The following is a 27,434-nucleotide window of genomic DNA, read 5'->3' on the forward strand; positions in this document are numbered from 1 at the left end:
ATCCTCACAACCCTATGGTCGCTAATAGTTACGTTCTCCTTATAGCTCCAAGTGGAGCTCAGACTTGTTCAAGGTCACACAGCTGGCTAGAGAAACGCCAATTGTTATCCGTGACACTTGAGAAGTCCCTGGCCCTTTCACACTTGTACTAATTCACCACTTCTCATTAAGGAAGAGCCGACCATAGCAGACAGACAACAGGACACACCTTGGAACTCCTACCCCCAACGAAGGCCTACTTTTCAGTAAGAGGAATAGAAAATCCTTTATCTAGAATTCCCAAGGGAATTTCCCAATTTCCCCCCCCCCCCCCCCAGTAGATGTTCCTTTAAAGCATGTGCATTTTTCAAGTAAGTGTTTGTTTTGCTGCAACCCGTTCAGGCCTGGGGGGGCGGGGGGGGGGGCTCTGGCGGCTGGGCGTGCTCACGGAGTCCCTGACACATTGGCTGCTCCTGGAAGTCATTCTCCTCCCCAGCATGTACCTTGCCTCCCAGCACCCGCAGCCACTGTGGCGTGACTTCTGCCTCTGACGGAGTAAGGGCTCAGCTGCAGTCTCTCCCGAAGCTTTACCAGAGACCAGTAAAAAGCACAGAAACCATGACTTCAGTGTTAGAAGCCTCTTTATTGGGTACCACCCTTGACTCCTTTACTGGAGTAAAAACCAAAGGTCCAGATTAACCATGCCATTGTTTCATTTCCACAATATTTTTTTCCCTCCAACTCCTTTGAAATTAAACATTTATTTATAAGATAGCCTTAACTACATTAAAACTTCTCAACCCACAAAGGCCCACTTACCGTTACCTCATAGGGACACATTTTCATGCACTCATTTACCCAGGGTACAAAAACCCCACCATTTTGCCAGCAGTAAAAGGAACAGAGAACCCAAAGGTTCTCGAATCACTTCCCACCAAGTCACCAAAAGAAAATCTGCAATATCCAAAACTTTTTAAACCCATAAAAATTTGTTTTCCAAAAACATATTTACTCTACATTGCCATCAATATAATTATACAAGAGCATACAAAGCCCTAGGAAAGAGAAAGTATTTCATTACAAAATATTTGTGATCAAGAAAATATCGCTTGCCTTTAAATAATAGGAAAAGTGGCAGAAAAATAAATATGTTTAGAGATGTCCATTTTCACAAGTAACAAACAAGTTCACAAATAAGGAACGGAGCCGGAACACGCACAGGCTACAGAACGTATCTAGCAGTGGCCGCACACGCGTCATAAAGTGAGGTTGCGTCGGCTCCTTGCTCTCAGTGTTTAGTTATAAAAGTACAAAAAGAGCCTCCCCAGAGGAAGATCTCACTGAGCTGAAATCCACGATACGAGCAGCCAGGAGACAGAAGCCGGAGCTGTGACCTTGGTCTTTTGTTGCTAGCGAAACCATTCCACCAGATGACCCAAGCTCCCCTTTCTCCGCCCCGTTAGCACAGAGAAATTCTCAAAATGACCAACTGATTCTAGTTCAAAAAAAAGAAAGAAAAAAAAAATCCAAGTAACATTGCACTACAAATGAGTAGTTTCCATTTTAATAGCTCCTGGGAACCCCAGGGTAAAATGTCAGGTGCTGTGTTTTATGAAAGTCCAACCCCACTCTCCATGCATGGGAATTCCATTTACCCCGAACTCTATTTCTTTATGATTTATGATTTGTCTGCGTCTGTTTCCCTAAATCCTCCGTCTCTTCTCTCTAGGATTTCACTGGTCCCCAAAGTCCCTGGGGAATCTTCCCTGCCAGCTCCAGCCTCAGGGACCAGCTCTGGCCACCTCCGCACCTTCCTCCCGTTCCCCCCTACACCCTACTGAAATCCCAACACATAGATCCAGTTCCCGCTGAGGGGCAACAATGTGTCCAAAGTAAATCATTTTAAAGACACTAAATAGCATCTACATAGAGCATTTTTTCACTGAAAAGAAATCAGATCAACACAGGCTTGTGACTACGGCTCAGACAAAACCTGTATGAAAAATGCAATTGGTTAAAACAGGCTATTCCCAGTATTAGAAATTTCACAATGATGTCCGAAAGCTGTAACAGAAATAAAATATACATTAAACAGCCAAGTCTTCGACATTTATCATCAACTCCATTCTAAAATATTGCACATGATATCCAGTCTTTTCCGTCTGGAGGGGAGTACAAAAGAAAAAAAACCACGTCCGTTCAGATAGTCGAGTAGGTCTACTTTGTAAGTAAGATGCCGGAGGCATGTCCTCACTCTAGTCCAAACAGGGTGAGCCCTGGTACTGAAGGGCATGACAGGGCGGAATGCCCGTCTCAATCACAAATCCTTGCGATCACAGGGGACTGGTCTGGCAGGTATAACACGGGAGGGGAGCCCACACTGCTCGAGGGACTTCGGAAATGCGTGTCAAAGGAGCTTGGAGTGATCCCAGCTTCACCTTTCAAAAAATCATCATCCTCATCTTCCACCACCTCCTGTAGAAAGAACAGATTGTCAGTAGAACACCAGGGCGGTGTGAAATTTCAAGAGTTCCTCTCAGGAACGTGCCACTTCTGGAAAGAGGAAAGTAAAGAAACGTATCTTAATTCTGGAAGCTTCCCCTGACGTGCACTTTTTCATTACCGACCACCCACACAACTGTCCGTCACATGTCGTAACTACTCGTTAGGTCTGATGTTTGGGAACAGATTTTAAGCTCACAGAGGGCAGGTGGCACAGGTCTTTCTTGCTCAGTGTCCTCACCCCTGTACCTAACACAGTGCGAACGAGTGAAGGAACGACCCCCCTCCCCAACCCAAGCTAAAAACAAACAAAAAAAAGAGCTTTCCAATGACTACTTACGAAGTAAATTTGAGATTGTTACTTGGCGAAGATGGGAATTTGCTGAGCTGATTAACCTTTACTTCCCAAAGTCCACTTACCATGTGTCTAGTTTAAACATCCATCAAAAAACGAAAAAATTCTTTTCTTAAGAAGCATATAACCTGAGTTTGGATTTTTGCAAAGGCGGAATGAACAAAATGTGTTTTTTAAGTGTGAAGTTGCTGTTTACCGTTTGATTGTGGTCTGTAACCGTGCCGGAGCGTCCCAGGGTGCTGAGTCGCAGATTTACCTGTTTCACGGGTTTCTTCAAGTCCTGAAGCTCTTCTGCGCTCAAGTCTTCCCAGATCTGATAAAGAGGATCGATGAATTTCTTCGACCTGTGGACAGAGGTCAATTTCAAAATCACGTTCAACGCCACACTAAAGGTCAGATTTGTCTGGCTCTTTTCTCACAGGATCCGCTCCCAAAATAAAAACTATGGCTCAAATGACTGTCGTGCCAAAAAATACTGGATGTCAGGACCGTGCATAACGGGGTTCCCAGTCTGTAAAGCTTCATCGACTCAGAAGGCGTATTCAGCTACTGTTTCTCATCTTTTCATTTTCTTTTTTCCATCTTTTTATTTTCATTTTCAAGTGAAACTATTTCTCAACTCTGCCAGGATCGACAATGAGTTAGAATATGTCCAAATGAAAACAAAATTATATTACTCTGGAATTTCACTTTTTAATATTCCTACAGTAAATCTATTGAAGATTAGTCTGGGAAAAAAGACCCACGTGGTGGCTCCAGTCAACTGTGACTTGGGGGACCAGACAGTCCTAAATGTGGTGTTGCCAGCGAGAAACTGCACAGCACGCAGAAGTCCTGCTTCCTTATACAAACGCCAAGTTCAAGACTGGCCTGGAGGTTTCTCACCATCACCCACCCAGATAAACTACATAGCTGCCGTTCATCCTTGGCAACAGCGGGGAAGGTGCTCTCTAGAGGAAGGAACAAGTCGCTTGGCAGAAAATTCTGAGCCACGAAAGGCAGTGCCCTCCCCATCCAGGCACCTCTATGCCCAGTCCCTTTCAGGTTGAAACCAACTGGTTTACAGAAAAACAAAAGATAAATGAGAAATGTCTGGTGTCAATCCAGGGTCTTCCGGAACTATAGGTCTGCACAGCCCTCAGCCTCTAAAAGGCCTTCTCTGCCTTGGGGACCCGAAACATGTGAAGGGGACCCTGAGCCACTGATAAACAGTGGGAACACCACTTACGACAAAGAAACCCCCAGCAAATATATGTCCCACATACAGTAGCCCCCGCCCCCCGTCTGGTCACAGGCTAAGAGTCCTACCTCTTAAGCACACAAGGATCGAAGGGGAAGAAGGTGTCAAGCGGATTTGTGCAGGTCTGCACCGAGTCCCCGCCCGCCGTGTTTCGAATGACCGGCAGCATCTGGCGATTGTTCCTCTCGATGATGGTGTAGCAGAAGACCAGCTGGTACTTCCTGCCGAACAGAGCCGAGACACGGACCAAGAGTTAACCTCGCGGGTGAGTCTGCATGCAGGTGCCTGTCTGTGTGACAACCAGGCTGACCTCAAAGATGCTGTCACACAGAACACGTGCAAGAAAAAAAACACGTGAAAAAGGAAGCGAGGCTTTTAGGGTGCAGCTTAAAGGCCTGCTGGGTGCGCACCTGCCGTGGAGCAGGAAGGCGTGGTCACCGCTTTACACCGCCGGCAGGCTTAGGGTACGCACAACTCACTAAAAATCGATGTGTTTGAGGGAGGACTCTTACGGTCTGCAAGACGCTGTAAACTGTCTAAGTGACGTCTGTGATCTGTAAGAGAACGAGGAGGCTGGCGGAAAGGGGGTGCTCCGAGGACAGTGGTAGCTGAGGGAGAGACCTGGCCACTGAGGTGAGGGCTCCACCGGACATGCCTGTAATGAGGGCCCTAAGCTGCCGCCCCCAATTCTGAAAAAATAATGGCCTAAATCCCAACAAACGATCGATTAAAAACAAACGGACAGAACAAGACTCAGCAGATCAAATCAAATGCAAGTTATGGGTCCACAGGAATCCCCATCCCATTAGGGAAGCGAAAGCAGCAGCCACAGGACGCCGCATCAGTTTGACACAGACCTCCGGGCCCAGCTCTTGCTCTCGGCCTCACTCCGGACCCCAGACCCGCAGCCTCTCGCACAGCCTGCTCCCCGCCATGAACACTCTAGCAGCTCCTGCCTCTGCTGCTCGTCATCCGCTGCCTCCTATCTCCCTGCACTGTGCTGGGACTGTTCACACCGCCCTCTGCCGTGCTCCTGCTTGTCGTCTGTTCCTTTCCTTGATTCTGTTATCATTTCTGAGATCTCAGGAGACAGAACACCTTGAACTACAAGCCCAGCAGAGGAAAAAATAAGATTATTGAGTAAGAGCAGCAGGTGGTCTAAGGGACTAAGGGATGAAGAATTATCTTCGTCTTCTCACAGAACAGCCCCTTGCGTGTTGAAGAGTCTAAGCTATGATCCTACCCTGAACACCCGGATCAAGGGCTCGAAGTCCCCAACTCACTGGGTACACAAAGCAGAATCACCCGGGGAATAATGCTAGACCGCCTGCGTTCGTGCACCGGCTTGGCCACCGGGGAGCCCCTTCTCACAGGTCGGCCCGTCTCCCCGGTGCGCCACTGTCCCCGTTTGAAACAGGACTTAGCACTACAACCAGGACTGGGAGGACGCAGGGAATCCTGCGTGACGTGCCTCCAGGTGCGCAGGGAGCCAGCCCCCGCCGCACACGGCCTGACGGGACAGTCGCCCGCCAGCCTACCTCTGGCTGCTGCGTACCCCTCCCGCGGCCGGTCTCTGTGTATTAATTACCCACAGAAACAACTTTGGTCTGCACCTCTCCGCTTACTGGTTGCCTTACTCATTTCAAAGCACTGAGGCCTCCGCTGAATTGTCATCTCTGAACACAAAGCACTAGCAACTTCCGGTAGTATCGAAGCATAAAAACAAAAGCTTAACAGCAATAATTCCTAAAATGATGGGGTTACAGGTTTTTATGTGTTTTATAGTGACTAATTTTACTAATTTCACAGAAATGTAGTGGAACTGTACAATACTGATACTAACATAAACTTATTCTTAAATAATTCCCACCCATAAAGTGTAAGTAACTTACCTTGTGATTGCAGCAAAAAAGTTCACTACTGAAGGCAGACAAATCTTCAGAGGATTTAGCTGACTCATCACTATACGTTCAAAATTCAGACTTTGAAGGTATCTCAAACCTTTGATTTAAAAACAACACATTTGTTAAAACGCACAAACTTAACAGTCGAAATACCCTGAAGCAGCACGGAGTACTTCACACACCAGAAATATTTCCCACCAAGTCACTTACAGAAATGGTTCAAGTAAGTGAGAGCCACGCAGTCACACACGCAGAGCCCCCAGAATGTCACCAGGCCGAACCACACCCACTTGTGACTAAGTCAACTTTTCTAACGAAAACAGTGTATTTTTTTTTTTAAAGATTTTATTTATTTATTTGACAGATAGAGATCACAAGTAGGGAGAGAGGCAGCCAGAGAGAGAGAGAGGAGGAAGCAGGCTCCCTGCCAAGCAGAGAGCCCGACGCAGGGCTCGATCCCAGGACCCTGGGATCATGACCTGAGCGAAAGGCAGAGGCTTTAACCCACTGAGCCACCCAGGCACCCCGAAAACAGTGTATTTGTTCAAAGACCCGGAAGTAAGCGCACATCCCTAGTGGGCTATAAACTTTGATGACAATTTGGAATTCAGGTATTTGTGAACAGGATATTCTGAGTTTGTAGAGAAAAAAAAAACCGTGTGATCTGATCTCAGTTAATCACAAAGTCAGTACGGAGCTAAGGCAACAAGTGCGGTCTCTACTCCCGAGAGGTAGTGACTACGATCTGGTGTTCCTCCTTCCCGACTTCGTCAGACAGACACGTATGCCGATCCGACGAGAGCAAACGAACAGCAAGACCCACGACCTGCTGCACATCTGAAATTACCAGTGAAGCTGAGGTTACTCGTGTGTGTGACCGCTGTTTTTCGGCTTACAAGGAAACTACGGAGGTACAAGTAGACCTCACTCTCCTAGAACAGATACACAGAATTCTCTCCTCTATTAGTAAAAGACACCTTGCAAGCAAACCAACTTGTGTTTAAGCAAATTTTTTTAGATAATTCTTTAATGTATTTCTTTAAGTTTTATTTATTTAAGTAATCTCTACACCCAACGTGGGGCTCAAACTCACAACCCCGAGATCAAGAGTCACACGGTCTTCTGACTGAGCCAGCCAGGTGGCCCATCTTTGATCAATATCCTGATAAAAATAACTAAAAATGAGGCACTGTCATGGCTTACAAGAACATGCTCTTTAACCAAGAGTCTTACCATTTATTTATACCCAAAAAAGCAGATACTTTGCTTAAGTTGGGCTAAAACCTTGTCCTACTCCTAGTTTATACAACTAGCTGTAACCTTTTGAGAAGTAACAGGATATGAGTAAATAATACAATGTAACACATACAAGTTTCAGTTCCGAGCTGTGGTTCTCAACCCTCAAGACCGCTGTGCCCCCAAGAGGACTTGTGGCAGTGTCTGGAGAGTTTCAGCTGTCACAACAGACAGTCTGGGCAGGGCCCGGGGGTGCTACTAGCATGTAGTGGCCAGAGGGTGTTAACCACTCTAACATGCCCACGACAGCCCCACAACAACCGGAGACCCAGCCCCGGATGCCAGATTTTGAGGTTTAGAGGAAACAGCCTATTAAACCATTTGAGTTACTCATGCCAATAAAAAAACCATTTAAACAGACTTAACTGGTACTGTTCTTATCACACTAACCTGATAAACTTCATCTGGTAGATTTTAATTATATGCAACTCTTAGAAATTAGCAAAACTGCAAACTGGTAGGTTACCGGTTAAGTCCCTAGACAAAGCAACCTGACTGTTATGACCCCAAGCTTCAGAATCATATTCATCTAATCCTGCCAATAAATATCCTGCGTCTGCTTAGAGTCCCCCTGGGAGGGGGGTAACGACGCCCGCCCTCCCCGGCCGGCCCGAGGACCAGCAGGAAGCACTGAGCTGGGCCTCGCCCCTGAGGAAGAGCCCCCTCACAGCTCACAATCGGCCTAGATGTCACCCTCTAAAACAGAGGTACCCCACCGCCAATCCGTTTTCTGTTCAACAGGGGCCTTTACGGCATTAGGGGTCTAAGGGCTGCTTGAAATTCTGTGCCAAAGCTGAAGTGCACGGGCAGTATTCTGACCCCACAGTTTTCATCAAGTTCTCAGAAAAGAAACGAACCCCCTTCTCAAGACTGCCAGTATTCCAGAACAATCCAGCTCACTCCCATCAATCCCACATCACTGACCTTCTTTCAGGTTTCCACTTAAAAGCTGCTTGTGTCTAAAAACAAAAGTGTAGAACACAGCTTGGCAGGCCGAATAAAATGGTCCATGAAGAGCAACATCACAAAATGCCTTTGCTCCTGAGTCCTGGTTATTAAGGTATCCGTGCAGCCAGTTAAGCAAAAGATCCAGGCACGATTTTACGGTACTAGGGACAAGAAAAACCCAAGTCAACTTCACTTGCTTCACACAAAACCAAGAGTGACGTAAAAACATACAACTGCCTCACTACATGCAAAGAACAGTCAGTCTGCAGGCTTCTTCGTCTATTACCCGTGGGAACAGAGAAGCAGCAAACAAAGGAAGGAAGAGGATAGGCGGGCAGGAAGACAGCTTTTCAATTCTAAGGTAGAACTTGCAACTTTCTAGCAAGAACAGGCCCCTAAAGCTGCCCGTGGCCCCGAGGGATGGACTGTGTCTCCTTATGGACTCTGAAGGACTCCTCCGATGGCCTCCCTGCCCTCTCAGAGCAATACGGCCACACAAAAGGGCACGCTTAGCAATGTCTTACAAGGAAGAGACTGTGTGACTGACTCCGCCCTTCCCTATGGGGTTCTGATGGAGTCCTGTGGCCTACGGTGTAGGGTAGAGTGGACAGATGGCTTTCAGTTGTCAGGGACTGGCCCAAATACATCACTGGAAGAATTATGCCCAGAAGTGGCCTCCTAAACAGATCTTTCTATTACCTTTAAAAGAGTTTTTTCTTCAGCTTTAAGATACAACTGATTCGGAATGCAAATGAAAAATGACAAACCTATAAAAAGAATCAAAACAGTATACAAACACTGTACGGTATCTATGAAGACAAATGGGGCTTCATGTTCAAGTGTAACCATGCAAAACAGAGGACAGAAGCTTTCCATATGAGGCTTTATATGTAAAGGAGACATTTTATTCTTAAATTGCCTTTTGGAAATGTAAACATCTTACACAGAATGGGGGAATAGATTTTTTTTCACTTTAAAGGCAGACAAAAATTAGAGCAGGTATTTCTCTGACTTAAGACAATGCTATAATCTTTTTAAAGCATGACATGAAAAAGCACTTGGAAAATTAGGTTACTTACATAAGAGGAATAAATTTAGCTCTTGCCAAAAAGCTTCCAATATAATTTCCAGCAGCTTGCCTGATGATGGCAGGATTATTTGGATCCTGCAATTTTTTCCAGAGATGTTCCAAAAATGCTTCTGCGAATCCCTATAAAAAGAGAAGGTATTGCTCTAATCTTTTTTAACACTGAAGAAATCTCTGGCTGTCGGAACCCTAAGACTGTAACTCAGCCATAGGGGCAGTGCTAGTCTCTCTACCATACCGCTAGATGAAGACTATACGCAGCTCTCAAGGTTCTTAATCTTACAGCATTCTGAGATAATAGTATTAAAAACTAAAGACGTTCCCCAGCCTTAAAAAAGTTTCCCAAATGAGCTGAAATTTAGATGCAACCCTACAGATTTCATAGGCTCAGTGACAGGGCCCTGGAATCTGCAACTGATCCCGCCATTTGGCCAGAAATGGAAAGCAGGGACAAGCCACACTGGCGGGGGAACCGTGCAGCAGGCCCGTCACAGTGCCAAGTCCTCTCCCAGTCTCTGGCCACACGTACTGACCTTACCCAGAAACACAGACACAGATTCAAGGACAGTGTTCGACTAATTATGCTCATCACAGGAAAAAGACTAAAGCTTTTTTTTTTAAACAAAAGGCACAAACTCCAACTTCTCCCAAATAGCTCTCTTCAAAAGCTACTAATACATACTTTAGGGCAAAGAATTTAACCTTCTTATGCACGCCCAGTACTCTCCTGACCCTTCTAGAAAGCTACAAAACAGTGGCAAAGGAACAGTCATCCATATTTCCTTTTTTTTTTTCCCCCAAAACAGAAAGCCAATGCCTAAAGTTTTAAAACTCTGGATTTAGGCGTTGTCTGGGGCTAGTTAGGATCAACTGAGAATGAGGACAGAAACAGTTAAAGATCCGCGGGGATTTTAGCCAGGGCTGGAATGAGGGAAGGGCGCCGCCTAGTGGAGCAAACACAGAATGCCACTTTCGGAGCACCTAGCCTAGGACCAGAAAACTGAGCTCAAGAAAAAGAAAAGTTCACCTCCTGTGTCCCCTCCCAACTCCCCCCACCGCCACCCCCAGTTTTTAAGGGAAAATCACGGGCAAGAATAAAATACGTAAGACCATGCTGACAGTACTCACCAGTTTAAAACTGCAGAGGTAAAACATGAAAAACTGTACATGGCAGGAGGCGTGGGTGGGCAACAGGAGTTTGTCGAAGATGGTTATGAGATCTCGGTACAGATCCTTTGTTCTGTTGGTTTCTACCTTGCCTAAAGAGACAATTTCGCATTTCAGCCTTACACATCATTTTTAAGCTGCCACTTTCGTTTACCAAATTTCTAAAAATAAAATACCATTAAGAAACATCATCCACTAAGCTATGATTTTAACAAAATGCCATTTTTATTTTGCACAGATTTTCCTTCATGACTATACTAATCCGGCACCGACAATGAAGCAGGCCCTCCCCTCACACACCGCTCTGATGCCATAAATAGGAAGCCCTTCTAAAGGGCAATTTTACTATTTATGTAGCAGAACCCTTTGATCCACTAATTCCGCTGCTAGAAATTGATCACAGGTGCACTACCAGACACACACAGGATATTCACTACACATTTATAATGGCAAAAAAACAATGGGGGACGGCACCTGGCTGGCTCAGTCAGTGCAGTGTCTGCCTTCGGTTTAGGTCATGATCCTAGAATCCTGGGATCGAGCCCTCCATCAGGCTCCCTGCTCAGAGGGGAGGCTGCTTCTCCTCCTCCCTCTGTTCTATCCCCTCACCTCTCTTGCTCACTCTCTCTTTCCAATAAATAAATAAAATCTTAAAAAAAAAAAAAAAGAGGGAGGAGGGAGAAAAAAATAAGAGACCAGTTAAATCCACACAATCAACAGCAACCTAGAAGGATAGCAAATGATCAGAGAAAATGTTCACAGCAGGGGAAAAGGGCAGATTATGATCACTGTGTGTAGCACGAGCCCCAAACCCACTGAAAAGCACACTCCTAAATATCCACATGCTAACATGAAAAACATAGATCAAAATACTAATGATGGTTCTCTGAATAGTACAAATGCAGACATTTAAATTGTCTTTTTAAATCCTTTCCTAGTTTCCAAATTTTCTCTCAACTCTATAACAACAAAAAAATTAAAATAATAATACAGTCAACTCAGATTCCAGTCCTAGAAATTATTCTGCGTGGCCAACTATCATTCTCTCATCTTCACAATGCAAATGAAGAAACCTGTTTCCATGGCAAAGCCTCCAGATGCACAAAGTTCCAGAATGGCAAGAAGTGCCCCGATCGTTCCAACACAACACAGCACTACACCCCCAAACTCAATCCCTAACACCAACCCTGTATCGACGTGCGCTACTCCCACACGTCCTGAACAACTCGAGTGTGCTTTGATCTCCACCTAAAACTGACCAAACTCCAGGAATCATCCCCAACTACGACGGTCAGTGAAACCATCGGGCTTTGAAGACAAATACAGCTGAGCCCGAATCCGGTCCCACCATTCTCAAGCTGTGTCACACCGGCAGTCACGGGATCTCCCTAAGCCTTCCTTTCCTCATACTTGAAACGGTGATTTGTACAGGACCTCTAGGAGGACTGGGTCACGTAGGAGAAACACACAGCATGCAGCTAGGGGCGCTGCCGCGGTCACATGTGGCTACTGTGACGAGGGTGGGTCATTACCATCTACAAAGCAGACGTCCTTGAGATAGGACAGCAGCAAAGACAGCAGGATGTCCAGGCGCTCGGCTACCGGATGCACCATGTGATCGAGCCCTTGCAGGTCAGCCTTGGCATCATGTTCAGTGTCTTCATCCTCATCCTTTGAAGATAAAGGACAAACTGACATTAAAAACTGGAGTAAAAGAGGTAAGAGGGAAAATTCTCAGCCCTGATTATTTCCTTTAAAAGATAAAACGAAGAGAAGACACAGCTCCCCCCTCCGGGCAGAGGCTCCTCACCAAAGGTGTGACCGGGACCCTTGGTGGCATTCTAAAGATTCCGAGCCCAGCCGAAGAGTCACCGGCAAGGCCCGCCTGGAGCAAGGCCATGTGAGCACCGCAGCTTTCCCCGAGCTCCTGGGACCCACTGTGCTGGGCCCTGCTGGTGCCAGGTCTCCTCTCCCAAGACAGGGCACCCGTGCCCCAGCTGCTGGGAGCGCCGGTTCTCTGGAGAACAGCCCTTGCACGCCTTCCTCCCCTCCCCAGCTGAAATGCCCAGCTGACAAGGGGTCACAGGAGGCTGTCTCCCCGGCTTCGAGCTGGGATCCACACGGGAGCTGGGGTCATCATGCTGCAGCTGTTCTCCCACTGGGAGCGAACTCTCGCTTAGTTCCCTCCCCTGCCCTTTCCTGCTTCTTCACGCCCTTTGTCCCTAGTGACCTAAATGCCCCTCTCAAGCCCTCCTCCTCCAGTAAGCCTGGCCCCAGGCAGAGAAGTACTGCGTTAAGGCCTGAGACTTATAAAATAGGGAAATCACACCTGTATGCTTTCCTACATATCACTCCTTCACAAACAATATGTGGTTTACAAAACAAAAAACAAAAAAACAGAAACAACAGAAAACACAAACTGAGAACAAAAATGAAACCTATTTCACCACTCCCACATTCAAAGCCTTGGAAATAAACGAAGTCTACTGGACAGTAAGCAACCTGACGGCAGCCACTCACTCCAACCTCACTTTCAAGTTCGCTGAACAACTGTTTTAACCTAAAGCCTTGGAGAAGATGAGGCCGTTAGCCACCCCCACCCACCCTGTGGGACACTGACCATACTGAAGAGTCCTTCGGTGGCGTCTGGCCCACTGCTAGTCTGAACGGCCGCTTCTTCAGCATCCTCAATATCCTGCCGGGATGCATTCACCTGCATTATGACAAAGAGGAAAAAATGATGGCAGTGAAAATACAACTACTTCAGGGGTGCCCGGGCGGCTCAGTCAGTTGGGCGTCTGCTTTCAGCTTACGTCCTGATCTCAGGTCTTGGGACAGGGCTCCCTACTCAGCAGGGAACCTGCTTCTCCCTCTCCCTCTCCCCTTATCCCCCTACCCTGTTCCCATGCTTGCTCTCTCTCATGCTCTCAAACAGTATCTTAAAAAATAAAATAAATTAAAATAAAAAATACAATTACTTTGGGGTGCCTGCGTGGTTCAGTCGGTTGGTTAAGCATCTAACTCTTGGTTTCGGCTCAGGGTGTGATCTCAGGGTTGTGAGATCGAGCCCCACATTGGTCTCTACTCAATGTGGAGCCTGCATGAGAGTCTCTCTCCCTCCCTCTGCACCCTGCCCCCCCGCAACTTGCTCCTTCTCTTCCTTTAAAAAAAAAATACAAGTACTTTATTTGGGTACTGGAAATTCATCTGCTATACATACAAAAAAAAAAAAAAAGAAAGACTTTATTTCTTTATTTGACAGAGAGACCGCACAAGTAGGCAGAGCAGCAGGCAGAGGAAAAGGGAGAAGACATGAGGCTCGATCCCAGGACCCCGGGAAGGCAGACGCTTCACCGACTGAGCCGCCCAGGCGCCCGTGACATACACACTTTAAAGGAGTCCACATGAGCACCCCTTCTGATACCGTGACTCAATATACGATTATGGTGCAAACCTACAAACTGGCCTGGGTCACCAAGGAATTTGAGACTACAAATCAAACCCCCTTCACTACATACTTCCATAAAATCATTACGAAATGCAGTGTGCTGGTCTAAATCAGCTTCCACAAACCCAACATGCATCCCAACTCTTACATGTTGTACAAGAAGCATATCATCCATCAGCTGAGCAGAAAAATGACAAAATGCAAGTCAATTTTAATAACTCAATAGTCACTTTGGGATACAGTCGTTCAGACACCTTGTTTCACACAACATTCAAATCTTGCTTTTTTTCTCTCCAACCGACCTTCTTTCTAAATGTGCTCTCCACCGTTGCCCAGTACGACCCCTGGGAAGACTCTACAGGTGACACACGCAGTGGGCCAGACAGCTTTCCGCCCAGTGAGCCGCGCACCAGCCTGCCCACCTTCCTCCAGCTCTTCCCGGGCCTGCTGCACTGCTGCCTGGTCCTCGCCATGGTACCGGGGCTCTCCTCCAGCACTCACAGCCCCGCAGTCCCCAGACCTCACGCCCTCCCAACAGCCCAGCTCCATCCCCTCCGACACCCTCACCAAGGCCTCCAACAGCCCCACTCGACCACCACACACACCGCCCCCCCCCGAAACGCAGCTTCCCCCTCCAGGGACACGGCAACAGACTCCCTAGTCACCAACTCCAAGGACTTTGGCTCTGTTCAGCCTCCTTAAAATCATCAGTAGTAGCTCACACCTCTGACCAAACCCTTCCTCCTTCCAGATCCCCGCAGGTGTCTGCCCTGGCCTTCCCTCCCCCTCGGCACCACACTTCCTGTCTCCCACGTCACCAGCACCACAGCACAGTGCGCCCTGGCCCCTCCTCACCGCTACCACTGCTTGCTAGCCATCTTCCATCTGGCGCCTGGCTGCCCCTCAATCCATCCACAGAGGAACTCTTCTTCTCCCAACCTCCTCCTGACGTCTCCTTACTGCTCACACCGACTCTACTCCCCAGGGAGCAAGCGCTCTCTTACCCTCTACTTCCCCACTTCCAGCCCAGTCTCAAGGACCAGTTTGCCCTTTCTCCCCCGTCACTAGCATCCATGACTTTCCTTCATTCTCACTGCACCCCACAGTAGGCCTCTTTAAAAAAGGGTCTAAGAATTCAACATCGCTTCCTTAGGAATGCCTTCCTCACCCCTTCGCAAGGTATTGGGTTTTCCAGCACGGAACGACTGTGTGTTCCAGTCACAGCATTTACTACGACTGTACTTTCACATGGCTGTGGCCATCTAATGCCTTGTTTCCTGACCAGGAGAGATGGGACCATCTCTAAAACCCAGCACATCCACCAAGCTCCAGAAATATTCAAAGAAATCAAAGGTAGAAATGTGGATCCTTCTCCATCATTGCTACTACTGTTTCACGTACTATGACTACGTATTTAATAAATGAAAATCAATGAGAAAAACCGATTATCAAATACTTACATCCAACTTGAGTAGCTTCTCAATCACAAGCTCCAGAATTTCATGCCTCAAGGTTGGGAAATATACACTAATCCTTAGTAAGTTATGAACATAACATTCCTAAAACATAAAAAGACAAAACGTTTCAACAGAGGATATTTCATAATGACTTAAGAAAACATTAATCACACAATCTTTAGTTTCAATTAAACAGAAAAAAAAACAAACTATTCAGCAACACAGAAACTATACGGTTTCTCCATCAACACAATGTTCAGTCTAATTAATCTAATTACCCCTCAGTAAATTAAATTTGTTTGAGGAGGGTGATTTTATTAAAAATTTATTTTTCAGTAATCTCTACACCCAACGTGGAGCTCAAACTCACAACCCTGAGCTCAAGAGCTGCACGCTCCACCGATGAGCCAGCCAGGCGCCCCCCAGCACACCGTTAATTAAATCTGTAATCTGTATACCTCTACAGCATTTTTAAAAACAGGTTTGTTGAGATATGCATCACTCATCTACAGCGTACAACTCAACAGCATCCGGTATATTCAGAGTTTGTGCAACTGTCCCTACAACTGATTTATAACACTTCTATCACCTGAAAAGGACAGGGCATTTTCGGTAGTGTACGTCCTCCCAAGCCCTAAGGAACCACTGATCGACTTTCCAAGGATCTGCCTATTCTAGACATGCTAGAAGCACGATCTTCTGCTATGTGAGGTGTTAGCATGTTTTCAAGATTCACTCACTTCGTAGCAAGTAAACCACTCTGCTTTATTGCCAAGTAATACTCACCGCATACATACAACACATTTTGTTGATGTACTGGCCCGTGAATATTTGGTTGTTCCCATATTCTGGCTATCAGAGATAATCCTGCTTCTGAATATTCTTGTAAAGTGCTGTGTAGACGTACATTTTCTGCTGGTTAGACACCTAGCAGTGGCAATGCTAAGTCCTACGGCAATTCTCTGTTCAACCTTTCTGAGGGACAGTCTAGACGCCTTCCCGAAGCACTTCGGGCACCAACCATTCCCCACTCTCACCAGCAAGGGAACAAGGGAGGGTTCTGGCTTCTCCACATCCTCACCACCACTTGTTACTGTCTGTCCCTCTAAGTACAGCCATCCCAGGGGGTGTGAAGTGGGACCTTGTTATGGTTTCGTCTTGCCTTTCCCTGATGGCTAGCGATGTTGAGCTTTTTTCCTTTTGTGCATTGACCATCAGCGTTATCAATTCTGGACAAATACCTGCTCATATCGTGTGCCCATTTTTTGAGTTATCTGCCTTTTTATTATCAAGATATTGAAGAGTGCTTCATATATTCTAGATTACTCCTTCTCCACTATACGACTTGCAAGTATGTTCTCCTAGTTTTGGGCTTTCACTCTCTGGAAGGGGTCCATGAAGCAGAGTGGGCTAGCTGTAAGGAAGTCGAATTGGTCTGGTTTTCTGTGGCTCTCGTGTTTTGGGCATCCTATCTGGAAACTGCTGCCTAATCCCAGCTCACAAAAAAGCTCATCTATGTGTTCTTACCAAGAGCCCTTTTTTTAGCTTACAGTTAGGTCTTTCATCCACTCTGAGATCATTTTTGTTTATCATGTGAGGGGGGCCCTGCTTCATTCTTTCACGTAGACTTCGGCTTGTCCCACAACCATCTGTGGAAAAGACTTGTTTGCCCCATTAAATTATCTTGTACTACTGGCTTTTGTATATTGATCTTGTATTCTTTTTTTTTTTTTAAGATTTTTATTTATTTATTTGACAGAGATCACAAGTAGGCAGAGAGGCAGGCAGAGAGAGAGGAAAGGAAGCAGGCTCCCCGCTGAGCAGAGAGCCTGATGCGAGGCTCAATCCCAAGACCCTGGGACCATGACCCAAGCTGAAGGCAGAGGCTTTAACTGACTGAGCCACCCAGGTGCCCCGATCTTATATTCTATAACCAGGTTGAACTCATCTGAGTTCTAATAGTGCTTTGAGAATTCCTCAGGATTTTTCTAAATGTAGGATCACGTCATCTGTAAATACAGGCATTTTTTACTTCTTCCTTTCCAATCTGGATGTCTTTTCCTTTTCCTACGTGCCCTTGCCAGAACCTCTAGTACAATACTGAACAGAAGAGGCAAAAGCAGACATCCTTGTTCTGTTCCTTATCTTAGGGGAAAGTTCTCACTCATTCACCATTGAGTGGGATGTGACCTGTTGAAAAAGCTGCCTTCTATTTTTGTCATGAAAGGGTTCTGGTGTTCCTCAAATGCTTTTGTGAATCTACGAAAATGATCATGTGGTTCCTATCATCTATTCTACTGACATGGTGTGTTTTATTAACAGATTTTAACAGGTATTAAATGAACCATGCATTCCCAGCATAAATTTCACTTGGTCATAGTACATTAACTCTTTATATTGCTAAACGCCATTTTCTAGTGGGTTGTTGAGGACTTTTACATCAATAGTCATAAGAGATACAATTATAATATGCCACTTGAAATAGACTATCACAAACATTAGCAAAACTTATTAACTCCGTATTTAATACATATAATACCTTATTTAGGAAAAATAAGCATGCTTAGTAGGAAACCACTATACATTAGTCATTATTAAAAACCACAGGTCATCTAAATATTACACAAAACTTAAGAAAAATTCATCCATAGACAGTTCTGCCTTCATGTTCAAATAAGGCTTGTTTACAATTGGTAATGTATAAACTATTACCTTCTAGTAATTTTTATCTATATTATCACTAAGCCTATTCAGATATTTCTGAAATGGACTCTTCCCCTGACTTGCATAAGGGAAAAAGGGACTGGGGATCCTCAGTGAGTTCCTAAGAAAGGAATCGGAGTCAAATTCTTAGTCTTGAGTTTAATCTGGAAGACAACTGCTGAGAAAAAAAAGTAACATCACCTAAAACTAAATTATAACTTTTCCATTATTTTCCCCATGAAAAGATTTCTTACCAGTGTTCTTTCTGATTTTCGAACAAATGGAAATTTTTCCACCAGTATTGGCATAAGAAACCACGGTGTCCTATTTAAAAAATAAAAATTAAAAATTAAAAAATTAAAAAATTTAAAGATCAATCCATGTTAACTGGACTTTTTGGAAGGTGACATTTCCATTCTAAGAGCAAATATGGATGCAGGAGGCAAATGGTCACTAACTACTTCAAATAATCGGAATTTGAAACAAACACATAGCTTCAGTGAAGATCTACATTAACTTAGCGGGAAACAGCCTCCTATTGACTTTGATATCAATGGCAAATCAAAGGGGGATTCTTTTTCCTACAAAAGCAACAGAGCTTCAGTTTAAAATCTAAATGTTTCCCTCTGTAGTGCTTTCCCACATATCTTACTTTAAAAAGGAGAAAGAAGTATCATCTTCAGTATTTTTTTTTAAGTTAGCAAATAATAAACTTACAGGGGGAACTTGAAGTCCACCCTTCCAAAAGAAACCCAAGCTTTTTTTTAGAACTGTAACTTTTTAAAAATGCAAATATGGGGTGCCTGGGTGGCTCAGCTGGTTAAGCAACCGACTCTTGATTTCACCTCAGGTCACAATCTCAGGGTTGTAGGATGGAGCCTGACGTAAGGCTCTGCACTCAGAGGACCGTCTGTATGAGATTCTTTCCCTCGCCCTCTGTCCTCCCCCTGCTGAGGCTCTCCCTCTCTGAAATAAAATAAATCCTTAGAAAAAAAATTTTTTTTAAAATATAATCAACATACAAAATTAGAACTGCAATTTTTATTTATATGGAATGACACAACACACATGGGTTGTTCACTGAAAATTTTTGGATATCACATCTTGTTGAAGATAAAAACAAAATTTCAACCACTATACAAAATTTGGAGGAAAATATGCACACAAGCTTTAAGAATTTAATTTTAAATTAAGTCCTTAATTCTTAAATTAATTTTTAAATAATTGAAATACAGACAATGAAGAGAGACCTAAAATGCCATTTTGTGGAATGTTCTATCAACAAGATAAAAAACATGTACCATACAACTTGAGTTTTGATGTTATGAACACAGTAAGTCCCTACTAACTGATTACCATTTTCTTGAGACTTAAAGACCATGATCAAAATAAGTAGCAAAAGTATACTCACGAGGGGACATATCTCGCTATTATTTGCAAGGCTCTGTGACATGTGTCAAAATTGGCAGGAAGATCTATAAGGAGAAAAGTGAGAGTATGAGCGTTAAGATAAAATTGAAAACCAAAAAATTACTTTTTTTTTTTTTAGCTAAAAACACCTGCTAACCAAAACTGAATCATTTATTAGCAAAATATTAAATTTAAGATATTTCTCCAGAACCAACCATCAATGAAGACCAAGTGGATTGCTGATGTAAGTAATGCGCTAAGGGCAACTGATTAATGTGATGCTGAATGGAACAAAAAAGAGTCTATCAAAGGTGGTCCTCTGTTACAGTCGAAGCATTAGAATAAATCCTGGAGTCGCTCTATACTTTATCCTTCAGCATGATTCTCCCAGACACAGGAGGAATCCCTCGCTTTAGTCCTTTTTATACTTACTATCATCTTCATCATCAGAATCTGAAACATCGACGTCACCTTCCTTAATGACCACTCGGGCTTTTGAGGGGAAAAACAAAATATGTCATTCTTTGTGTCACCAACCTAAACAATCAACAGCTATGCAAAAAAGTGATTTTTCCATTGTCCAAACTTAGCACAATGATTGAATTTGCAGTCGAAAGAAGAAAAAAAAAGTCAAGTAACTTTACAGTTAAAGCTAAAAATTTCTGACTTTTAACACTTACTGAGAATCTCACTAAAGCAAATTACAACATTAAAAAAAAAAAAGAAATCACAGGAACAAATCTAGATGCATCCACAGAAATCCTTACAGGGAACAGACATGTACCAAAACTGCTGCCAATATGCATCTCAGAACTTTCCATGTTGGTACAATCCCCACAGGGTTCTAAGAGGGTAGTATCTTAATAAAGAGGTATTTTAAAAAATGAAAAAGCAAAGAAAGCAAAGCACCACTTACGAGGTACAAAATGAGAAACAATCATGCTGAGACACGGTCTAAGGAAGACAGTCTGCGCGGATACAAGATTACCAAGAAAAGCCAAATACTCCTCCACCACCGTCTGACTTCTATTCAACCACGGCAGTCTCTAGGGAGTGGGAGGGAGAGAAACAGAAAAGAAACATTTTACTGATACAATGTGTTCTGTTTTCAAAGTACTAAATCACAAACTAGTCAATGACATAAGTGGCCAACTTACCAACAGAATACTGATCAGCTGCTCAAATTCTTTAGTCAAGGACATGACGGAAGAACGGAATTCTAACAGCCAGTTAATGATCTGGTCATCCTGAAGGCAAACAAAGAAAAGTCCTGTCAAAATCACAAAATCCTCTAAAATAACTGAAAAGATGATACCTATCTTGCACCAAGCACCTGCCAATAATATTTAAGTTAGGAGAAAAAAGTCACAAACTTGCACTGAAGCCAAAATTGAACCGAAAATTTCTTAGTTTGTATTGAAACAGAAGGACGATACAAAACCTTCCCCTGTTTTAAAAAAAGTAACACAGGAACTCTGACACACAGGAAAGAGATTAAAGGCAATATTTCATTCTGACTGCTTCTGTCTGCCCTAAGAGGAAACACCTCAAATGTTGACACATGAGAATTTTTCAAACTGCAGAATGATGATAGCAAATTCAAATTTGCTATCACACCACAAGGACCAACAGTTACCTCAATTTTCTCTATATTCATGCTGATGTGTGAACATGTTAACATTCAGTCTAAGCTAATAATTAGAGATGTCAATACATGTAACTTTTTCTCAAGCCAACCTATAACTAGCCTTAAATATATTCAGATCCAGGGGTGCCTGGGTGGCTCAGTGGGTTAAGCTTCTGCCTTAGGCTCAGGTCATGATCTCAGGGTCCTGGGATCGAGCCCCACATCCGGCTCTCTGTTCAGCAGGGAGCCTGCTTCCCCTCTCTCTCTGTCAAATAAATAAGTGTTTAAAAAAAAAAAAAAATATATATATATATATATATATATATATATATATGTATGTATATATTCAGATCTGTTACATATAGGGCACCTGGGTGGTTCAGGTGGTTAAGCGTCTGACCCTTGATTTCGGCTCAGGTCATGATTTCAGTATTGTTAAGATCAAGTCCCACGTCAGGCTCTGCACTGAGCATAGAGCTTGCTTAAGAATTTCTCTCTCCCTGCCCCCTCTCCTGGCTCGTGCATGTTCTCTCCCCCAACTCACTCTCTCTCAAAAAAAGTGTCAGGGCGCCTGGGTGGCTCAGTTGGTTAAGCGTCTGCCTTCCGCTCAGGTCATAATCCCAGGGTCCTGGGGTCAAGCCCTGCATCGGGCTCCCTGCTCAGCATGGGAGCCTGCATTTTTTAGGCAAGAAGATAACTGTTCATCATTAATAACTTCTAGTAACATGGGAAAAACCGCTAAAAGAAAACAAGCCATGTATAAAGTATGTTATTGGTTAGGTAAATATAAAATATATTGTTTGTATGAATTCATATGCACAACATACATAAGACAAACTATAAACCCCCAATTTTGAAAGAAATGGTTAATGCTGATTCAGGCTCAGGAGGGAAAGGACCGTGTAAACAAACAAAAGAGGATCACAAGAGACAATTAATAGACAGTGCTGTGCTTCTAGGGAGATTATTGCAGACCATATCGTACCTACGTGAGTGACTACCAGCCAGGGCTGTGCCTGCGGTTACAAACCACTGATGGGGGCGCCACTTGGTGAGATCACAGCAGGCGCCAGGCATGGTGCCAAGAGCACACAAATGCATCTCTTACCCACCCTAACAATGCTGAAAATGGACTGCTGGTGTTCCCACTTTACAGATGAGGAAACTGAGGCCAAGAGAAATTAATAAGCAACCTGCCCGTTTGAGAAGCTAATAAAGAACCGGGTTCAAACCTGTGTGACTCGGTCAAAACCTACGCTGTCCACTTTCCCACAATGCCCTGCTCCACAAAGAGAAGGAGCCCACCCCCTTCTCCCCCATTCATTCAACTGCTGACCGTCTGCGATGTGCAGCGACAAACTTCAACAGGACCGACCCTCTCCTGCTGAAACCCCAAGTAAGCGGGCAGTAAAACCAAGTAAATCACAATTCATGTGCATTACAGTAATTTCATCATGTCCACAACCAGCAAAGGTAACTTTACTGGTAGCTCACCGAGGCTTGAAGCAGAGAAGACAAGCTAAGGTACGTGCAAATAAAAATTGAGTTAACACTATCCTATCCCTTTTGCACTATAAAAAAAAGGTGCAACAAAATGATAAAGCTAGTATTTGAACTGCTCCTTCTTTTAAAGTAAACTAGTTGCAGACTGGTGCTTTAGTACTAAAAATCACTTGCAACACTCCCTGAACTAAGAAGAGATACAAATGATGCAACTATTGGTACATCAAGATACCATGAAAATGGCTGATAGAAACTACAGCGGGCAGCAGGCTGGCTAAGTTGGCAAAGCATGCAACTCCTGATCTTGGGGTTGTTTGAGCTCCACACTGGAGCGCGAAGAGATTACTTAAAAAAAAACACAAATAAAATCCTAAAAACAACAACAGAACACAAAGAAAATGGTCCTTTGTTCCAGTGGAAGAACGCAAGGGTCAGGGAGGGCTTCAAACAGGAAGTGACACTTCGGCTGTCTCCGAAGAGACTGCGTGTTCTCTGGGGGCGACATTCCTCACACAGCAACAAGCATGTCTTCAGAAAACCGAAAGTAGTTCGTTACGGCTGGAGTATATGGCAAGCAAGTCAACAGACAAATCTGGGAATCAAAAAGGGGCAGAGATAAACGGTTACCAAAGTCCCTGAAAGCCAGATTTGTAATTAGGAAGATGTGCTGGACGGGTAAGGAATGGAGTGAATGAACACCCATGTGCTTAGAGCGAACCAAGGAAAGTTCCATTAAAGTGGGCACTTCAGGGGCACCTCGGTTAAGAGTCTACTTTCAGCTTGGGTCATGATTCCAGGGTCCTGAGCTCAAGCCTTGCATCAGGCTCCCTTCTCATCAGGAAGTCTGTTTCTCTCTCTCCTTTCGCCCCTCTCTCTGCTCGTTCTCTCTCTCTAATAAATCCAATCTTTAAATTTTTTTTTTAAAGATTTTATTTATTTATTTGACAGAGAGAGAGATCACAAGTAGGCAGAGAGGCAGGCAGAGAGAGAGGAGGAAGCAGGCTCCCCGCGGAGCAGAGAGCCTGATGTGGGGCTCGATCCCAGGACCCTGAGATCATGACCTGAGCCGAAGGCAGCGGATTAATCCACTGAGCCACCCAGGCGCCCCCCCCTTTTTTTTTTTAATTTTTTTTTTTAAAGATTTTATTTATTTATTTGACAGAGAGATCACAAGTAGGCAGAGGCAGGCAGAGAGAGAGGAGGACCAATCTTTTAAAAAACCAAAAAGGATACTTCAGCTGGATCTCAAACAGGAGTTTTGTAGATAAAGTAATAATAACAGTAAACACTAATATAGTAATTTCCATGCCAGCCACTGTTCTAAGATTTGAACATACCCTTACAACCATCCCATGAGGTAGGTGCTACCACTGCTTCCCACTTTAGAGCTGGGGGCAACGAGGCACGAAGTGCTGTATATTTACTCTCAGTCACAAAGCCAGTAGAGGAGGCCATGATGCCAGAGCCCATGCTCCAACAGGGAGTAACTAAAGTGGATACAGAGGCCGTCTGGCAGCCACAAAAGGCACAGGCAAAGAGATAAAGGTGAAAAGAAGTGGCACCCAATGCTGGGTGTAGAGACCACTTTTTTAAAAATTAAAAAAAAAAGGAAAAAAGATGAAGAAAGTGGCAAACTCATGGAATACAGTAGTGAGACTGAACACAGAAAGAAATGCAGCAGATCATGCTAAGGCAGGCCTTCCTGCAAAAGCCATGAAGGTTTCCCTCAGGAAAGTAACATGTTTCGTATGTGCTTTAGAGAAGATTTAGGCTGCACTGTGGAGGGTAATATTTGGCGGGGGAGGGGAGGGTCAGTAAGGGGAGCTAGAGGAGAACTGGAACGTAGATAACCTAAAGGAGTTAAGGGAAGAATCCAGATCAAGGAGTACCAACAATGCAAGAAGTCTTGAAAGATTTTTTCTTCCTCCAAAAGCCTTGGTGAATCAATGGAAATGAGAGGAGACAAAGTCAAGAAAGACCTCAAGTTTCCTAGCTCAAGAACTAGGTCAGCAATCCATCAGGCCCATAAAGACTGTAGAGGAGTGCATTTGGGAGAGAGAAAACAGTAAATTTGGGGCACTTGTATTACTTGTGGGCTGGCAGTTAAGAAACAAACTGGGAAGGGGGGGATGGGTGGCTCAGGCGGTTAAGCATCCTACTTTTGATTTTGGCTGAGGTCATGACCTCGGGGTCCTGAGATCAAGCCTCATGTCAGGCTCCGTGCTCAGCAGGAGTCTGCTGGAGATTCCCTCCCTCCATCCCAACCTGCTTGTGGGCCCGCTCACTCTTTCTCTCTCTCTCTCTCAAATAAACAAATAAACCTTTAAAACAAACAAGTCTGGAGCCCACATGAGCACTCTGAGCTACAGATACAAACCTGGAAGTTATCAGGACATGAGTGAATTCCAAAGCCACGAGGGCCTAAGGAGATCACGAAAGAAGAATCTTTGGAAGAAGGAAAGGGTCAGGTCTGGAAACCTCGCCAACACCAAATGTAAGAACCAGTCACAGGAATGAGTAAATGTAAGTGGTAAGAAGACAGGAAGATGCCAGAAACTGAAGGAAAGGTTTTAAGAAGTGGGCAGCCAACAGTGTCAATTGCTACAAGTTCCTATGAGGCTTTGGGGGGGTGGGGGGGAGTCCGCTGAAATCAGCACGTAAGAAAGGACTGGTATTCTCTGTCCCAGTAATCACAGCAGAGGACTTCACAGTCGACTTCAACATGCAGGGAAATGAGAAAGTGCCGGCTGTCAGCAGGAACAAGAGCTAACAACTACAAAGCCCTTTGTGTCAGGGGCTGTTCTAAGTGCTTCTCATATATTAATGCACTGGATCCTCTAAAACCTCTATATTTAAAAGACCCCTCTCTACTGTTTTCCTGGTTTTACAAAGACAAAAACAGAGAGAGAGGTTAAACAAGTTGCTCAAGATCACACACTAGGAAAAAACCATGTAAGGATTTGATCCCAGGCAGTCTGACTACTAGGGCCATGGTAAGAGACAACTCTTTCCAAAACTGGAAAATAAAGGGAAGAAAAGGGAAACAAAATTCGCTGACTTGTGCCTACATGACAGGTACATATCTTAAAAGGTACATCTCTTGAAACATTTCCAAAAACACTGAAAAGGGAACTAGCCTGAAAGACAAGTCAACTTGTGTTTTTGTTTCCGCAGTTAAGAGACAGGAGAGCAGCATGGAGCATAGAGGAAAGAGGTTCCAGAAAGGAAAGATAAAGCACAGATTCTCAATCTGAGCACTCCTGACACCCTGGACTCGAGAATTCTCTGTTGTGGAGGGCCACCCTGTGCACTGCTGGACTTTCAGCCACACCCCCGTCACCCACCTCACTGGATGCTAGTAGCCAGCCCCCCCTCCCCAAGACCGGGCAACCAAAAACGTCTCCAGTTCAACACCGAATGTGCCCTGGGGGCAAAAGTGCCCCTGGGTGAGAGGGGCTGCATTACAGTGAGGGATCATACAGAGAGAGCAAGTTCTAGAGGATGGAACAGGACCAAAAGTGCAAACTGAATCTGTACGAAGTGGCAACCACTTTGCTAACGATCAAATGTAAATTAATTACCTTTATGTCTGGATCTGACAGCTGGTTCTTCAACAACTCGAAGTCATTGGTTTCACCCTAAACAAGAACAGGGTAAAAAAAAAAAAAAAAGTAGTTCTGCTTGCTTCAGTTCCTGTTAAAGACGAACGGCAGGACTTTTAACTATTACAAAAGGAACATCATAACTTTCACACATCAGTGGACTGTAAAATTGTTAACTCCAAACATTTAAAAACTCATGTTAGTACAGCTAGGCGGCTTGGAAAAAAATAAAAATGAATACTGAAAGGTTGTTCACAATTAGGTATACTTGTGTACTGACACATAAATACAACAACTGATGACGCAAGATACCATCCATTCACATATGCGGATCTAAAATGCTTATACGCGGGGCACCTGGGTGGCTCAGTGGTTTAAAGCCTCTGCCTTCAGCTCAGGTCATGATCCCAGGGTCCTGGTATCGAGCCCCACTTCGGGCTCTCTGCTCAACGGGGAGCCTGCTTCCTCCTCTCTCTCTCTGCCTGCCTCTCTGCCTACTTGTGATCTCTGTCAAATAAATAAATAAAATCTTAAAAATAAAATAAATGTTTAAAAAAATAAAATAAAATGCTTATACGTATAAAAGCGAACATTCATAATTTCCCTCCATTACTGAGATTCAGTAGAAGCACTTCTAAACTAAAACAAAATCAAAACAAAAAACAAAACCAACCACTACTGATAGAGCTGGTTTATTGTCCCAAACAATGCGTCGGTAATTCCTTAAGAAATAAAATGCTCTTAGGCACCTGGGTGGCTCAGTCAGGTAAGAGTCTGCCTTTAGCTCAGGTCATGATTCCGGGGTCCCAGGATCAAGACAGCAATAGGTTCCCAGTTCAGTGGGGAGTCTGCTTCTCCCTCTGACCCTCTCTGCTCTGGTGTTCTCACTCACTCTGTCTCTCTCAAATAAATAAATAAAATCTTCAAAAAAAAAATTTTTTTTTGTAAAGAAAGAAAAATGCTCTGATCTAATGACTTTTATTCTAGCACTTGCTCAAGTTTTTAAAAGATACTCTGTAAGTAAAGCATGTGAAGATATACAACCTCAGCAAAGAGGTTATTACTCTAATTCTAAGCTGATAAAATAATGCTGTTATTAAATAACTGACTTCAAGACTGACATCTCAAATTCACTTTATTACGTCTACTGGTCTTTAGTTTTATAAAGACTTGAGTGTATCCTAACCAGTAACAAATTAACCAAAC

The 27,434-nt window shown here is 44.2% G+C and overlaps 1 protein-coding gene across 2 annotated transcripts in view; it reads right to left on the reverse strand.

The window, feature by feature from the left end:
• Window positions 1-602: 602 nt before the first annotated feature.
• Window positions 603-27,434, reverse strand: part of RRN3 (RRN3 homolog, RNA polymerase I transcription factor) — a 29,257-nt gene continuing 2,425 nt past the window's right edge. The window contains exons 3-18 of one of the 2 annotated variants that reach the window (XM_045993882.1): window positions 26,208-26,264; window positions 20,654-20,743; window positions 20,413-20,542; window positions 19,929-19,988; window positions 19,498-19,561; window positions 18,341-18,410; window positions 15,387-15,485; window positions 13,099-13,191; window positions 12,011-12,149; window positions 10,440-10,570; window positions 9,304-9,434; window positions 8,201-8,385; window positions 5,969-6,077; window positions 4,145-4,297; window positions 3,093-3,180; window positions 603-2,454 (exon numbers count right to left, since the gene is read on the reverse strand). In XM_045993882.1, coding sequence (XP_045849838.1) covers window positions 2,293-2,454; window positions 3,093-3,180; window positions 4,145-4,297; window positions 5,969-6,077; window positions 8,201-8,385; window positions 9,304-9,434; window positions 10,440-10,570; window positions 12,011-12,149; window positions 13,099-13,191; window positions 15,387-15,485; window positions 18,341-18,410; window positions 19,498-19,561; window positions 19,929-19,988; window positions 20,413-20,542; window positions 20,654-20,743; window positions 26,208-26,264 — 1,761 coding nt within the window. In that variant the 3' untranslated portion in view covers window positions 603-2,292. Of the gene's footprint in view, window positions 2,455-3,032; window positions 3,181-4,144; window positions 4,298-5,968; window positions 6,078-8,200; window positions 8,386-9,303; window positions 9,435-10,439; window positions 10,571-12,010; window positions 12,150-13,098; window positions 13,192-15,386; window positions 15,486-18,340; window positions 18,411-19,497; window positions 19,562-19,928; window positions 19,989-20,412; window positions 20,543-20,653; window positions 20,744-26,207; window positions 26,265-27,434 lie in introns of both variants that reach the window. The other variant, XM_045993881.1, reaches the window with a different exon arrangement.

The sequence above is a fragment of the Meles meles genome, chromosome 21 (genome assembly GCF_922984935.1).
Source record: "Meles meles chromosome 21, mMelMel3.1 paternal haplotype, whole genome shotgun sequence".
NCBI classification, from domain to species: Eukaryota; Metazoa; Chordata; class Mammalia; order Carnivora; family Mustelidae; genus Meles; species Meles meles.